The sequence below is a fragment of the Drosophila mojavensis genome, unplaced genomic scaffold (genome assembly GCF_018153725.1).
Source record: "Drosophila mojavensis isolate 15081-1352.22 unplaced genomic scaffold, ASM1815372v1 contig_74, whole genome shotgun sequence".
Lineage (NCBI taxonomy): Eukaryota > Metazoa > Arthropoda > Insecta > Diptera > Drosophilidae > Drosophila > Drosophila mojavensis.
Genome location: NW_025318899.1, coordinates 20,802,732 through 20,819,617, shown reverse-complemented (window position 1 = coordinate 20,819,617; position 16,886 = coordinate 20,802,732). Strand labels below are relative to the sequence as shown.

The following is a 16,886-nucleotide window of genomic DNA, read 5'->3' as shown; positions in this document are numbered from 1 at the left end:
AAAGTGATATCAGCCTAGCTCTTGTTATTTATCGCTCTTCTATGCACTTCTCATAAATTCAAATTAGGATCTATTAAGTGCTCGCTCCTCTATGCACTTCTCATAAATTTAAATGAGGCTCTACTAAGTGTTCAGCCCAGTTCATGTAATCCTTTTCCTATATTACATCATACCCCACACTCGCTTAGCACTGGGTATACGCAGCTGAAAGTTATTTTCGCGCAGCCAAAGCACAAATATTTGTCGGTCTTTATATCTGATATCCCTCCACGCTGAGCATCTCATCTCAGCTCCACAGCATCCATAGCCTGGGCATCATACTATAAATCGTCCTTCTATTATGGCATTCACATTTGCAAAATGCGAATACGTGATCTTCGCATTATAATTACTCTTCAGCTTTTGCAGCTCTCCAGCTCTCCAGTTCTCCCGTTCTCTCCAGTTGGGGAGCTCCTTCAAGTTTTCGCCTTTGTTTTTTCTGCTCTTCTTTCGTTCTCAGTTTTTTCTTATTTTTTTCGGGGCATATAATTCTTAATGGCCCTGGCACATTTCTCTGCCATTTCGTGCATTTAATGATTTTGACTTTTTTCTCTTTACTTCTCCCATTTTTTTCGCTTTTATTTTCTGGGCAATTTGATTTGAATGCTGTGCTATCTGGTGCTATTGTTCGGCTTCTCAGCCATTATTAGTCCCATGATTTTAATGGGCCTTTAATTATTTCTTATAATTTTAAAGCTATTATGCCAGCCATGAGACAGCTGACAAAACGAGAAAATGAATAAAAATATGAATAGTTATGAATGCAAAAAATAACAAAGATAAAAAATAAATAAAAAAAATAATACTCCATAACTTGTCTTTTAAGCTGGGGATTATTTTTTTTTATAAGTTGAACTTCATATGACTTTTTTGGAGAGCTAATAAAAGCTTTATATGTGCAGAAAATAATATGTTTTCAGACAGTTTTCTATGGTCCTATAAAGTTAAATGATAGATAATTTGGGCAGAAGTATAACTTAATTAGATATTATTATCAAAAGCTGAGAAATTATTATTCTGAAAGCATTTGAAAATGTTATTTAAGGTTTATTGCTGTGCACGTGTGCGTAAAAGGCATTAGAAGGCGTGGCCAAGCCCATATCTGTGTATTTGTATTAGGAATACCTGCGATGTAGATGTAATTCGTCTGTTTGTCTACACAATAAAACAAATAATTATTTAACTGATAAGAACACTTGTATAAAATTAAGCAATATATTAAAAATAAACAGAAATTTATTAAATTAAATTATTGAAATAGTCACGAATTTTTTTCAAAAAGAAAAATATATATTATATACAAAATAAAAAGACTTGAATTAAATAAAAATAATTACTTACAAAATAAGGAACAAAAAATACTTTGAAAAATATTGAAAAATATATATTATCCCAAAATTAATTTACAAATTTATTAAAACAATTTATTAAAATAGTGACATATTTATTTCTAAAATAAAATATTATAAACAAAATAAACAGACTTGAATTAAATAAAAATAATTACAAAGAATATAAGCAACAAAATAAAAAAATACTTTAAAAAATATTAAAAAATAAATATTATTCTAAAAGAAATTAATAATTTCAATTTAATTATGCAAATATGTACTTTAAAATATTTTAATAATTTTGTAAAGTAAACTTTAATAGAATTAAACAGAATACTTAATTTAAGCTTTCCATTTTGACTTGAGCAACAAAATAATTGATAAGTAAGTGATTCGGACACTTTGTAATATGCCAGCTTTAGGTAGAGTTATAGATCCTGCATTAAACTGAAGTTGCAAAAACTTTAAGGCCAACTGTGTGCGCTGTTAACTTGGCCAACTGCTTGGCCCGCCTCCGCATTACCTTTAGCTGCCGCTTGCTGTCCCATTAGAGCAACAAATTAGCTGCAACAGCAGCCCGCCTTCTTCCTCGTCTGCTATTGCTATTGCTCTTGCTATTGTTGCTGTTGTTGTTGTTGTGGCAACATCCGCTGGGGCAGGTGGCAGGAGGCAGCTTTGTAATTTACGAGCCAGCAATCGCAGACGACTATCGTAATAGCTGGTAACAGCATTTGTGCATTTTGTTCTGCCATAAATCATATTGGTAATGCAAGTTCTGCAACAACAGTCGACTCGACTCGACTCGAGTTGATAGTCGTCCAGCTCCCACCTCCCTCCCTCCCTCCTGCCTCTCTTTCTCTAGCCTGTATCTCTCTCTCCCTCTCTCTCTGCCTCTGTGCCATTTCCGATCCCTAGTCTTAACTCGTTTGCCCTTTTCAGCCAGCACTTGGACAACATTGTTGAGCTTGCGTCTGCGGCGCAATTTCTTGACTCACTTTTCTCGGCGCCTCCCCTCCCTGTGCTCTACAACACTTTTGGCTAATTGATTTACAACACTTTTCCAACCTTTCCCAATATCAAATGCGAAGCTATATGGTATGTGTATATATATATATATATGTATGTCTGTGTTGTAGTTGTATATAGTATGTATATCTTCTGCTTTTTTATCAAACAGTCTGTAGCTTGCTCAACGCTTCATTGTGTGACAATCGCCCTAGAGTTGTGTAGCGCTTATCAACACTGTACATAGCACTATATATATATATTATGTAAGTGTGTGTGTGTGTATGTGTGGAGTGGGTTGGCTCCCTGGGGCCACATCGGCTGTTTGCAAAAATAATTTATGGCAAACTGTTGATTGTTGACATGGGGGACCCAGAGCTCAAGTTAAAGCCTCGCATACACACACGTCTATATATCTATGTGTTTGTGCGTGTAGAATTTATCATTAGTTTTATATGTATATATATACATATGTATAGTATTTGATGTTGCTTTCAGCTTCGCGAAGCGAAACCAAAACGAAACGCGACGAGCAAAACAAAAGCCCCCCAAAAACACAAACGACAGCTGGGGCTTCGCTTCGCCTGCCCGTTGATGGCTGCTTTTCAAAACACATTGCGTCATTTACTGTACAGCCCGCTCCCGCCTCTGGCCGCCCCCCCTCCCTCCCCGCAGTGACCCCACATCCAACGCCTCGCCAGACGATCGCAGCCACATCGAAGCACGTTGCTCTGACGCTCGCTTCCTAGAAAAGCGACGCGAATTCTACGAATTAGAAATCTATGTACTCGATACTTGCACATGGGGTAATGGCATCTGGTACATCGATACTATATAAGGCATATATAGCTGTGTGTGTGTGTGTGTATACCCGATATTTCTGTGCGCGCCGATATCTGCTATAGCGATACTATATACAAATCGAAATGTTTGCAATTGCGACTGTAGCAGACCGAGCTGTGCATTGACTTTGCTTGCTTGTGAAGGCGTTTTCAACTAGGGCTTCCACGGATTGACGCGACTTGCAGTTACCCCTTACTGTCTCTTCTTTATGTTACTGTTAACATGAGCATTTACATTTCAATATATACTTAATACAATTTAGCTGTACATTTTGTTTTCTTATCAATTTACTTTTCATCAATGGGTAAACCATATAAAAATGTTGACTCACATAGCTACCCTGTAGTTTTCTTTACATATTTTACATGAGTTAATTTTATGAACTTTTTATGTAAATATTATAATTTATTCAGCATTTCAATATCTCTATTTCAACTATGTACAAATATTAGTTACTCTGTAATATTTTATACATTATGTTCTAAGCACATCTAGTTTTTAGTAAGATAAAATTAGATTATTAAACTGCTTAACTTTAATCTACACAAGTTTAAAATTCACAAAAATGCGCGACTAGCAGTTACCCTGTGCTAATTATATGATGTATTATGTTCTATATTGTGTTCCATATACTTATGTATATCAGTCTTATTTTATTAATTTATCACATTATTTATAAATCAGTGCAATGCTCTCAAGACCTTATTCTCACAGCGAATAGTAAAAGTGAACGACCAGCAGTTACTCTGTAGCCACATATATTAGGTATTATCTTTATATATAAATATATGTATGTATTTTCTTCCTGTCAGCATCTCAATTAGTCTTTCTAATCTCCTATCACTCAAATATATATTGTGCTCTGCAAAATCTCTCTTATAGTATAGTAAATATTCATCAAAGCCAATACTAAATGCACGACTAGCAGTTACCCTGTGGGCTTACATATAGCGTATTATCTCTTCATTTATTTTGTTCCTGCCTTTTTCTCAGCTATTCTCTCTAATCTCTAATAATTTTGCAACATCTGTCTTAGATTACTTTATACTAGAAATTCATTCTCATGCTCTTAACCCAATTAGTTTAAGCAAACATTTATTTTCAGAGTCAATATAGTTCTCCTGAAAATGGTATATCATAGATTATATATTATCGCATTCATAGAAAAAGGCTCAACTCTTATTTATAGCTCACTTATATTATTTTGTTTTTTACGTTTTCTTTTTCAGTAAATCTCTTCGATTGCTCCCTGTAGGAGCTCTTCATTGCCTAGCCTTGAACCAAATACATAAAAGCTTCTTATCGCCGAACAATTATTTTCCGCTCTTATCAATAACTAGACAATTAATCACAGAAATTGATATGCAGTGCAAAATACCCTGTAATTGATAGGTATATGGGGTATGGAAGCCAGACTGAGCAATTCTTATATGTATTCATATTTGATTTGATTATATTTATAGTTAAGCTTATATAGATATTTATGTATATGTATATCTCATTCCATATATGTATATACATTGATCTGTTTGTTTATAGTGTTTTGCCTTTTGTTTTTCTGTAACCTTTGTTTTTGCAATTAATATTTTTGAATGTTTCAGACGATTCTGCCTAGTTCTTCGTTACACTTGAGAGCATTTCTGATTTATGATCATAACAAGCAACAATATTCGATGTCATTCACGCCCCGAGCCAAACAAACGAACTCCATTGTGTAGCCTGCCCCAAGCCCCAAGCCCCATGCCCCATGCCCCACAGTCCAGAGCCAGAAAGAGAACACAAATTAGGCTTTTGTAGAGAGCTCGTTCATGAGTGCCACATATAATCGTATTACAAATGCGCAGTAAATAGAACTTCATTCGATACGTACAGCTCGTGCAATAATCGAGGAACGAACTAGTTCAAACCAGTTCGTGTGAGAACCACACAAATGTTTTCATATTATTGGTAGAATGAACCAAGTTTCAAAATGCTAGATATCAAAAACCAATAGCGCACGCAGGAAGTAGTTAAAAGTCTGATAAGTATTTTAGGCTATATGTATATATATATATAATCAAATTAACTTACATTAATCACTATCAATATTCAGCAGGATCCAGCTAATAGAATCTTCAACTTTATTCGTTTTTATTTTCATATAAAGGAAATAAATCATATATCATTCAACTCAGTTCCATGAACTAAATCCCAAGGATATACATACATATATCTATATATTATGGTTATTATATTATACATATATCATCATGTACTCAACATACTCACCATATTTATGTAGCCCAGCCCACTGCTTTATAGAAAAACTTTTCGCACTCAAATATCCATTTCAAAATGAAAAAAAAATAATTCAACAGTTTTTATTAGTTAACTTTTCTCAATTCAAAATAGTTTTCAGTAACAAAAATGTAATAGATACTTAACTAAACAAATATATATATTTGCATATATATTCATATTCAATAAATGTTTTTAATTTTTATGTACAGAGCACTTTAAGTTCGGAAACATCTGTAAGTATATATACTATATATAGTATACATTTATAGCATGTGTTTCACAAAACATTTTAATTAAGTTTACAGTTTTTTGTTGCTGATTCAACATGGGCACTTAAAGTATATACAAATCAAACATATGTATGTGTATATATTATATATATCGATTCATTAATGCATAAGATAACAACTCTTAATTGACTACAAAATAAAGGCACCTGAGTTCAAAGTGTTATTGCCAAATGTAAATAAGGTAAACAAATAAAAATAAAAATAAAAAATTAAATATATATATACACATATGATATATGTATGTATATATGAATATATTCAGAAAAATAAGGTAAATTGTAAATTATTGAATTCATTTTAATTAATGGTATGTTGACTCTATATATGTATGTATTGTATTTATGTTTGTATGTTTGTATTTGCAACTGACTGTTTTGATTGACTAAACGCTGATATGCATGTCTATATAGTAGTATATTATATGTTTATGTACAGCTCTATATATTTATTATTTTTACGTGTTTCATATAAAAGTACTTAAATGGTCTTTGTCCCTGAATGAAATGCGCCTGGCTTATTTATTTTTATCCAAAAATAATAACCCGCCCCTAAACTACGCTTAGAATTTGTTGGCTCTTGTTGCTCTTATTTGCTGACTAGTGCGTTTTCTCCTACTCTCTTGCGCTCTCGCTCGCTCTCTCTCTCTCTTTGTCTCTCTTTCTTGCTTAACTACAGGTTGCCGGACTTTTGACTGCTCCCACTCCCAGTCACACCCACTCTCGCCCACGCCCACACTCACTCTGCCCCCCTTTGGCTATTGCATTTTGTAGAGCTGCGGCGGCTCTTTGGAGGCCGGCATCCCCTGATCATAGTTGCCCAGCTCCGCTTCGTACAGCAAATTGTTGATCAGGTGCTTGACGACTATCTTCGACTTGGGCGTCTTCAGTTTTCTTATGGTGATGGCCACGTACTCACCAAACACCCCATATTCATCCACATGGCTGTTGCCGGCCAGGCTGCTGCCGCTGCTCATTTTGAGGGGCGTGGCAGTTAGGCTGGATATGCCGCTGCTGCCAGTTGTGGCCAGATCCAAGGAGCTGCTGTTGTTGTTGTTGCTGTTGTTGTTATTAGTATTGTTGTTAGTGTTGTTGTTGCAGTTGCTGCTGTTGTTGTTGTTGTTGTGGGCCAGAGTTGGCGAGCAGGAGAGATCACGACCACGATCACGTTTTTGTGCCATGTTATTGGAATGTTGTTGTTGCTGCTGCTGCTGCTGCTGATGTTGTTGTTGTTTTTGTTGTAGCTGCTGCGGTTGTGCATGCCCATTGCCATTGTGGCTGCCATGGCTGAGATTGTGGCTAAAGTGTTGCTGCAGCGTATGAAATGCGATCTGATTGTGTGGATGTTGTTGTTGCTGTTGCTGTAGTTGTTGTTGCTGCTGCTGCTGCTGCTGCTGATGTTGATGTTGATGTTGGTGTTGCTGCAGCACTGTCGTCTGCCCCGTCGACTTGATGGGCGTCAGAGTTAATGCCCCAACCACGCCCCCAACAATGCCAACGCCCACGCCAGCGCTGACATCACAGCCATCGAGCTCATCCATTTGCGCTTTACGCTTGCGCGGATTATATGTCAGATCCGTGGGTTTGTAGTAGCTCGCGGAGAGAGAGAGCGGCGTGCTCGTCTGCCTATCGAGCATGCCCAGCTCTGGTTCGTGCTCGATCTGCAAGCGACGAAATATAGAAGCAGAAGGAGAAGAAGAAGGTGAAGAGGGGAACAGAAATTAAACAGTGGTTAGTAAGCTCTTAACTTGTGGGACAAGAATATATAAAAAGAGATTACAGAGGGTATACTTATATGATTAAGGAAAATAGCAATCGATACCAAAAGATTATTTTTACATTTTCTATAGGGTATAAATTATGCTTTTCAAATATTCTATAGGGTATATAGACTGTTATACATATACAATGTACATATGTACATAGATTGTCCCTACAGAAAATATACCAAAATGCGTTTAATTGTTACAAAAATATACCCCTTTTTTCCACTTACAAAATATCCCACTTAATTACCTTTTCTTATCAAAATTAAATTTTTATTATGCCAATATTCATGTACGTATGTACATGTACGTACTCTATATGCACATAGACTAACTAAACTCCACTACAATTCCGCTTATACAGGGTATTCGCATGCCCATTCTTTAAGTCTATTGAAATGCAATCAAAGATCAAAAGCTCAAGCACTCATACTTACAATTTCTGTCTTCACATCTTCGGCGCTGATATTGCAATAGCTCTCGCCATCCAAATCTGAAGAGGAACGTGTCTACGAAAGAGAGAGAGAGAGAGAGAGAGAGAGAGAGAACAAATCGTTAAGAATTGGCAAAGGCAAGAAATATGAAAAGACGGATAACTAACTACATACAACATTAATAATGACAGTGTAAAGAATTTGTCAGACAAATAATAATAACACCAACAACAGCAACAGCACCAACTAAATGATAATAGACAAAGGCGAAACAACAAAAAAGCATAAAGCAAAGAGAAAAACAAATTAGAATAGTAATAAAAAATAAATAAACAAATGTGAGCAGCAGTCAAACTCACACACACACACATGCGCTCACACAGACAGTCTTTGCATACAGATGGCAGCGCGAGAGCCAGCGGCGATTAAATTAGTTGCGTTTGTCGAGACGGGGCTGGCGACGCGGCAAATTCAACATCGAAGTGGACCAACGAGTGGCCAGACAAGCAGACGAATAGACAGATGAAGCGAACGAATGAAAAAAGCAAAACACAAAAACAAACGCAAAACGCAGCGCAGCAACTTGCTATAGTGAAGCTAATGCTGCTGCTGGTTGCTGTTGATACTGCTTAGGCGGGTCCATTGCCAGCGCAGCGGTTGTGGGTGGGCGGGGTGGTGAGCAGCTGTTGAGGGGCAGGGTCGCCGCAAAACGTGTAGCTGCCGATTTCTACGGCTGATGCAACACACAAATGGCTATGGCTATGGCTAACGTAGCAGCAGCAGCGACAATAACGGCGGCAGCAGCGAAAATCAAAGCCAGTTGACACACAGACAGGACACACACACGCACACGCACACACACTTGCACAACACACGTCGCTTATCAAGCGCAAGCGACGCAATAGCAGCACCAGCGCCACAGTGACAAACAATGGTTAATTATTGCAATGAGCTCTGACGAGATAAATTGATAATGCATAATGCATCAATTGATTAATCAATAATATCGCAAAGATTGCAAATTCGTTTAATTTAACTTTCAACAGCGATTGCTTATACAATTGCAGCGCAGGTTGCCGCCGCAGTGTTGCCACCTGATTAATATTTGTAAAATTTGCCATTGCGATCAGTTCTAGCACAAGTGCAAGGCAAATTAGTAAGTAAAAGGAGTGAAAAGAAACGGTGTAAGCTCAAGTGCGGACATTTCGTGTCTTACTAAAAAGCTCGAGCCACTGTGCGCCACAGTTTGTAGCTGTTGCTGACAAACCGCTAGACACAGAGCCAGCAGCGACGGCGCGTGTACTGCGCTGCTGCTGCTGCTGCCGCAAAACAAGTCAAACCACTCACACATACTTGCAAAAGCACACATGGACACACACACACTACTACACTTTTACGCTCATTCTCACTCGTATAAAAGCAAAAGCTTCACCGGAACGGAACGTTAACAACAAACAACAAGAATAATCACTTAGTCACACCGATAAATACCCTACCTAATGAAAATGTTAGCAAATCAATGAGAGCATAATTATGAATGAAATAACAAATAATTATTATAATTATAATGCATGTTGTGTACATATTAAAATGTGAATGCACATGTATGTGCAGCTATGCATGTGTGTTTGTTGTACGAAAATGTGGTGAATGACATAACACAAATAACTCTACAACAGTGTAGTGTATAGAACATAAGAAATGAGAAATAATATGCACAACAAAGTAAAATCAATAAGGAATAAGCAATAGGCAATAGGCAATAGGAGCTTACCACAGCAGCTGAGACGGCTGCAGCGGCCGTTGCTGATGATGCTGTTGCGTCGCTGCCGCTGCCATTGCCAGCACCATTGGAATTGCCATCTGAGGCTGCTGCATCGTCGTCCATATTGTGTTCCCGTTCCCTGACGTTCGCCGCGGCTGCGGCTGCAGCCACAACAGCAACGGCGGCAGCGACGCGAGCAGCGAAGTCTTCGTGCTGCTCAGCCTGTTGCTTGCCCGCAGCAGCAGCTGTCAGCTGTTCCAAATCTAGGCTATGCATCAGCGTCAGTTTATCAGCTGCTTCCGAGTCCAGCAGCGCTGTCGACGCAGCCGGTTCTACGTCACTGTCAACGACGCCGTCCATGGCAGAGGCGTCGGCGTCCCGTTCCCCATCCAAAATGAAGCGAATTGCCTCATATGCAAACCACATGGGCTGATAGTGAACGCCTCGGCTGCGCCCGTTGATCACCTTGCCGTGCTCACGATGGAAGGAGGAGCGCAGCGATTTGATTTTCGAACGAATCGAGCGAATTTCTGTCCCATATTTCTGGCTGAGCAGCTTAAGCGCCTCGTATTTGGTCTGCTTGATGTGATAGCCTTTAGTGTTTGGGTCCCAGAGCACGCGCTGCCGTCGATAATCCTCGATGAAGCCCAATATCGTGGCGCGCGACCATTCAATTCGATCCGCAGGCGAAGCCTGCGTCGACGGCGACGGTGACGGCGGCAGCGCTGCGGCGTCAGCAGCAATCAAAGCGATAGCATTGGAGTTGGCGTCGAGTTTGTACTGCGCTGCGCTGGCGCCACTGCTGGACATCGTGCGGAGAAAGTTAACGGTTAAAGGAGGCAGTGGTGATGCTGCTCTTGCTGCTGTTGTTGTCGTTGTTGTTGGTGTTGTTGTTAAGGTGCAGTGGGTGGTTTGTTGGATGGTGCTGGTTCGGTACGGTTCGGCTGGGTTGGATGGATGCGCGCGCGCGCAAGCGGCTGCCGGAGAGAGACAGTGTGAGTGTGTGAGAGAGAGAGAGGAAGGTAGCAAAGAAGGTAAACGCAACGCAACGCAAAACGCAACGCGACGTAAAAAATAAGCGTCCACAACACGTTGCTTTTGACTTTCGACTGAGGCGGCGGCGGCCGCGGCTAGCGGTTGTGTGGCAGAGGAAGCGTAGCAGCAGCAGCAGCAGAAGCAGTAACGGCAGCGGCAAGTGTGGCGGCGGCGGCGGCCAAACGGCAGCTCAGCTGCACTTTGTGCGAGAGAGCGCGCGAGTGTGCGAAGCACAGTGGTACGCGACCTAATTTCAATTAACCAAAATGCAAATTACTTGTGAAGTTTAATTGACTATTTGAAATAAATTAATTAATAGAAAATAAATTAACAAATTATAATAAGATATATATGAATTCTTTTCAATTAAATTTTCCAAATTTCCCTTTATAGTAAATACATAAATTATAAATGTGAAAGTAAAGGAAAAGAAACAGTGTGCTTTGCAATACGTGTGTATAGTTATTTTAGATTTAAAAGTAATATGTGGTAAGTTCGGTATTGATATAGAGAACAATTTCAATAATTATATATTCTTCAGATAGAATAAGTGGTCAATCAATATACACATTTCGTTTACCACGTGGAATTAGCTTTTGCTTTTGGTTATCGGCTCCACTGTGCGTCGTTGCTTCGTCCAAAATCAACGCAAAGGTGTGCGCGACTCAGTGTTTGCTGTTTGTGTTGGTGTGTGCACACGTACGGGCTAGCATGTGCGCAAGTGTGTACGTGTGCATGTGTGTATACGTGTGTCTGTGTCTGGCTCTGTGCGTGTATGTGTGCTGGTTGCAGCGGCACGCGGGGGCTTTTTTTTCGCTCACTCAACGACTTGACGTAGCTGCTGCTGCTGTAGCTGTTGTTATTGCGGCTGCTCTGCCCGGAGACCTGTTGGTTGCTCGCTTGATAATGCGACGCTTTGTTGTTGTTGTTATTGTTATTGCTATTGTTGTTGTTGCTGCTGCTGACTGTTTTGGGTTTTCTATTTGTTGCTGCTATCAGCTGTTTTATTGCATGTTGTTGTTGCCGCAATACATACGTGCGACGTGACGTTGCTGTTGCTGCTGCTGGTGTTGCCACTCGACGTTGACGTTACGATCCCCCGACACGTTCGTTGTTGTTTTCGCCGCTTCGTCGTTCGTCGTCGGTCGTTCGCTGTTGAAATCACGATTTGTACTAATTTCACATATTTAAACTGTGTGTGGCATGCGCGCTGCTCCAAACGGGCCAGTTGCTGTTGTTGTTGTTGCTGCTGTTGTTGTTATTGCTGCTGCTGCTGTTATTGTTGCTGCTGCCGCTGCTGCTGTTGGCCGTAAGTCCGTCACTTGGTTTTATGCTCGCCTCACGCCCCCGCCCACCGCTACAAACACCTTCCATACTTGCTGCTGCTGTGGTTTTAGCACTTTTAGCACAGATCATTACCGCTATATCATAAGCTTTACCTAAAGCTTAGAATGCGGCGAAGGCGAATCTGTCTGGCATTCTTTTTCTGTGTCTGCAAACTTCGCCGTACCGTGTGTCACAGCATATTGAAGTTAGAAACAAATTTGTTATCGATTTCCGTCTGTTAAAACTTATGTTTTCTTTCTTGTTTATTTTTCAATCTCTAGAATATCTGCAAATCAAACTTGTTATCTGTGTGTGATAGTGTATATGAATTTCGGTGCCTTTATCGTAATTTTCATTTCTCGTTTCTGTTCAGTTTCGCCCGTGTGGCGATCGCTGCTGCTGTTGCTGCCTGCTGCTGCTGTCGCTACCGTCAACGGCAACACGTTGCACAGTGGGCCCCGCTTCTGCGCATGTGACAAAGGCTGCCAAAAAAAATAGCTGACTAGCAAAGTGTAGCAAAGTGGCGGCCATGACGCTGGATAGGCTAGTGGCGTGTGCTCGTTAAAATGTTGGCTACAGCACACATTGTATATTTAAATACATATACATTTCAACAAATGTATATATGTATGTAAGTGTGTATGCTTACGTATTGTATGTATGTTAAATATATATGTATGTCACGATCTAAATGTTCGGTTTAGGTATACAATTTAATGTAAATAATTCAATTTCTTACTATTACTTTCAAGTGCTTTGCCTTTGCTCCACTGTGCAACGGGCAGCTACAGCTGTAAATTTTGTTGCCGTCGTTCAGAAGTTGTTATCGTTGCCGCCGCCACCGCCGCCGCAGTTGGACGAAACTGAATAACAAAAACAAAATTCGCAAAAAGCTTCACAACGCGGTAACAAATTTTGCGAGTCAGCAGAATGAAAAAGAAACAAAAAAGAAAAGAATCAGAAAAAAAGGAATTGCATTTCACGGCAAATTTGGTTGTTTTTGTTAATCAAGGGGCTGGCTGGCTGGTCGTTAGCTTAGTTGTCGATTGCCAGGGGCGAGGGAGCTGGCAAAATCGACAGCGTCACCGTCGCTCACGTAGGCAGCTTTGTTTTTGCATTTTGAGTTGACAACTTTGTTGTCCCGCTCCGATCGATGAACGACATTTAATTGTGCTCTCCCTCTCTGCCTAACATGGTGTTGCGCTCTTTCTCTCTCTGCCCTTCGCATGCAAGTCCTCACACGTTCAGGTTTTAATTTCGCCGAATTTTGTCGTCGTAAGGCAAATTCAAACACAGACACACAAAGGCATGCATTAACAGAGTTAGAGCTTGTGCATTTCGCAATGCATTCGCTCTCTCTCCCTCTCAGTCTTACTCTCTCTTTGGCTGTTTTACTTCATGTCACCTCTAATACTCACAGCATTTTAACATTGCGGAAGCTTTCGTGACTGCTTCTGCTTCTTACTTTAACTGCTCATTATCAAGCGCCGCTGTTGCTGCCGCTGTCTCTGCCTCAGCCACTGCCTCAGTCGCTGCTATCGTCGACTGTGGCAGCGACATGTTTGCCGCACCTACGATAACGGCATTAACTTGACTTGACTTAACAAACCCGATCCCCTTCCTGTGCCCTATTGAAATACCGCATAGCATCAACATGAGCCGCCGCTCACTCAGTGAAAGCAACGAAAATGCTGCGACTGCAACGCGGAGTGCGCCAGCAAAAATTAAATCTGAAATTGGCTCTGACTGCGCGTCAGTCGCTATTGCTACCGCTACCTTCGCTGTCATCGCTGCCAGCGCTTGCGTCGCTGTCAACGTTAGCGACGCAACGCAACGCGTCGCGTTGTGGCGCAAAGCTTTGCATTCAATTTTCGTTTCAAGTTGACAAATTGACGTTCAAAGTTGTTTGCGCAGCATTTCAGTTACAGTTTTAGTTTAGCTGCCTGCCTTTTCCGCTTCCCTCATTCCACTCGATTCCCCAGCCTGATGCCATTACCGTTGCAATCGCTACACACACACACACACACACAAACACCCATATCGTTGCCTTTGTCAGTTCTGGTTCCTTATTATTTTTATGATTTTTTCACAATCTTTTTACGTCCTTTGGCTGCCTTAAAATGCAAGTATTTTAGTGTGTAGATGTGTGTGAGGTGCGTATGTAAAACGAATACAGTGCACGACAAACGGTTGTGGAAAACTAGAAAAAGTAGAAATATTCTAATACTGTGTATTTTCGAGTAATTTACATATAAAATAATATACAAATAATATATAATATACATACATATATATAATATACAAATAATATATATATACATATATAATATAATAATATACATATGTATATTATATTTTTAATAGTTTACTAAATACATTTAAAATAATATCTATAAAAATTGGTTATTTTTAGTTTTTACATGTTTTATTATTTTTATTTTTATAAAAATACTTAGACGTATGCATTCTGCTGTGAGCCACTGTACGTAATAGAACGAGGTGCTGTGGTTCCTGTTGTTGCTTTTGCTTTTGCTGTTGCTGTTGCTGTTGCTGTTGCTGTTATTGCTTGTTGTCATTGCCAACTAAATTGCATTGAGCTGTCACATTAGAGAAGCAACTCGATATGCCAGTCGCTTGCATCTATCTCTCGCTCCCCTCGGCCCCTTTGCTTGCTCTCTTCTTCTTGCCTGCCACTCTATACTCAGCTGAACAGTTTTTATCAATCAACTTTGGAGGTGTTGTTGTCGCCGCTATTGTCGTGGTCGCTCTCCTTCTTATTCTTCGGCGTGTTGTTGTTTTTGCGATTTGTTGTTGCGTGCACTTTAGTTGAAATTGCTGTTGACGTTGACTGTGCAATACATATTTTTATTTTTATTCAATTTCAACGTCACTTGAACGTCGCTAACGACGACGTCGTCGTTGTCGTCGTCCACGCTGTTGTCGATGCCTCTGTCATCATCATTATCATCATCAACATCATCATCATCATCATCGAGAACATCGGTTCGCCTGCTGTCTTCCTGCTGTTGGCTGTGTTTGTTTTTGTTTATTTCAATTATGCAGCGTCTATCGTCTATCGTTTATCGTTTATCGCGCCCAGCCAATTCAATTGGATAAGCCACGCAGCTGTTTAAAGTGCACTTCCTTATGGCCCGCATGCCCCCCGTGCCAACTGGAGTGAGCAACAATTCTCCAATTGGAATTGCAATTGCAATTCGTACAGCCGCTTGAGTGAACGTTTATTTATTTACTTATTTAGTTTGTGCAACTGATGCGTATCTCTGCTGCACTTGCATTTCGCACTCTGCTACTGCTTCGCTTCGCTCTAACGGGAAATCGCACTCGACGGACTGCGCTCAAAGGAAGTGCATTCGAATGGCTGCACATCTGATAAACATGATACCCATAGACAGCTAACAGCTAACAGCTCTGCCTCTGCCCCTGCCTCTGCCTCTGGGCTGTGGGGCTCTGCCCCTACGTCCGATACCGATATCGATATCCATTGCAACCACTCGAGCTTTTCTCTAATTAGCTTTTTGCACTGATTTCGCGTTCTGAAGGTTGCCCTCTCAATGCAAAAACATTCACGATTTGCCATATCCGCTTCGATTGCATTTGTCGCTGGCTAACTTGATGTTGGCAAAATTGACATGCAGATGCAATCAGTTATAAATGCGCATGTTTATTTATAGATATTTGCAAAAATAACTAAATCTGATCTAATATGAACTAGTAAAAAATTATAATAGCATAACAGCTCGATAATTTAACATAAAAATACAAGAAATAAAGGTAAATTAGAATAAAGTTAAAGGTAAAATTAATGTTAGTAGAAATTAATTATATTAATTTATAAACAAATTTCATTTAAAGAAATCAATGATTAAATCATTAAAAAATTTAAGCTTAAGCATCATAGGTCGTTAATGAGAGATGATGTTAAAAGCATGTTATTATTCTCATGTTAATTACATAATAGAATTAAAGATTCAGAGATGATTTGATGATATTTTTACCAATAAATATTAGTATAATAAATATAAATTTAAAATCATACAAAAATATTATGGAAATAATATAATTTTAATAATTATTTGTAATCAATTTTAAAATGAGCCTAATTAAGTTATTGCTGAAATATAAATTTAAATGAATTAATTTATATAAAAGACTTGCCTACAAAAATTGTTTGTTGTTTGTTTGCGTACGGTATAACATCTATCTAATTTTAGCAAGTAGATACAAGGAAGCTTGTCCTGAAATAAAAAACATGTATATAAGACTATCTCTAATGAAAATTAAAAACGAAAGTTACCCTATAGGAGTATCCATATCTACCTGCAGAGGAGTCGCAAATCCACACTTATCCCAAATTTATACCGACTTAATTTAATCTATACCTAATTGAGATTCAAGTTTTAAGTCTGTACTTAAATCTCTTTTTAATGTGGAGCAAAACCTCAAGCCCATTAATATGGAAGTTATTTGAAACCTTTTGCTCGTTGAATCTAAGAGCATTTTTGATATACTTGGATTAGGGGCAGGGGAAACAGAGGTGGGCTCGAGAGGTGGAGGGGTATACGAGTAAAACACGCCCGATTAAGACATTCTGCGGTCATCTTCATGTGAAGAGGCATTTGCTGCCTGCATATAATTACGTTCGTTCGGCATTTCGGGTGGCTCATTCATCACGCAGGCAACCAAAATGTATCTCAAAGATTGTTAGCACTTGGGCCCGACAGGCAGTGTGGACGTGTACGTGGGCGTGGGCGTGGA

The 16,886-nt window shown here is 39.6% G+C and overlaps 1 protein-coding gene across 5 annotated transcripts; it reads right to left on the bottom strand.

Moving 5' to 3' along the window:
- Positions 1-6,126: 6,126 nt before the first annotated feature.
- LOC6583145 (putative cyclin-dependent serine/threonine-protein kinase DDB_G0272797/DDB_G0274007) lies at positions 6,127-12,249 on the bottom strand. 5 transcript variants are annotated; one of them, XM_032731205.2, is made up of 4 exons: positions 11,821-12,249; positions 9,759-10,726; positions 7,988-8,059; positions 6,127-7,445 (listed from the first exon to the last, which is right to left on the bottom strand). In XM_032731205.2, the coding sequence occupies exons 2-4, from the start codon at positions 10,557-10,559 to the stop codon at positions 6,543-6,545; spliced, it is 1,776 nt and encodes a 591-aa protein (XP_032587096.1). In that variant the 5' UTR covers positions 10,560-10,726; positions 11,821-12,249; the 3' UTR covers positions 6,127-6,542. The 5 variants fall into 5 exon arrangements, with proteins under 5 accessions (XP_032587096.1, XP_043865746.1, XP_043865747.1 ...); XM_044009811.1 differs by lacking the exon at positions 11,821-12,249 and having other exon boundaries at positions 9,759-11,067; XM_044009812.1 differs by lacking the exons at positions 9,759-10,726; positions 11,821-12,249 and adding an exon at positions 9,201-9,350.
- Between the last annotated feature and the right edge of the window lie 4,637 nt (positions 12,250-16,886).

Excerpts from the sequence above, each read along its gene's own strand:
- LOC6583145 (XM_032731205.2), bottom strand. The coding sequence starts at position 10,559 with ATGTCCAGCAGTGGCGCCAGCGCAGCGCAGTACAAACTCGACGCCAAC. Across the intron at positions 8,060-9,758 it reads CAGCCGTCTCAGCTGCTGTG|ACACGTTCCTCTTCAGATTT; the intron begins GTAAGCTCCTAT and ends TCTCTTTCGTAG. Across the intron at positions 7,446-7,987 it reads AAGATGTGAAGACAGAAATT|ATCGAGCACGAACCAGAGCT; the intron begins GTAAGTATGAGT and ends CGTCGCTTGCAG.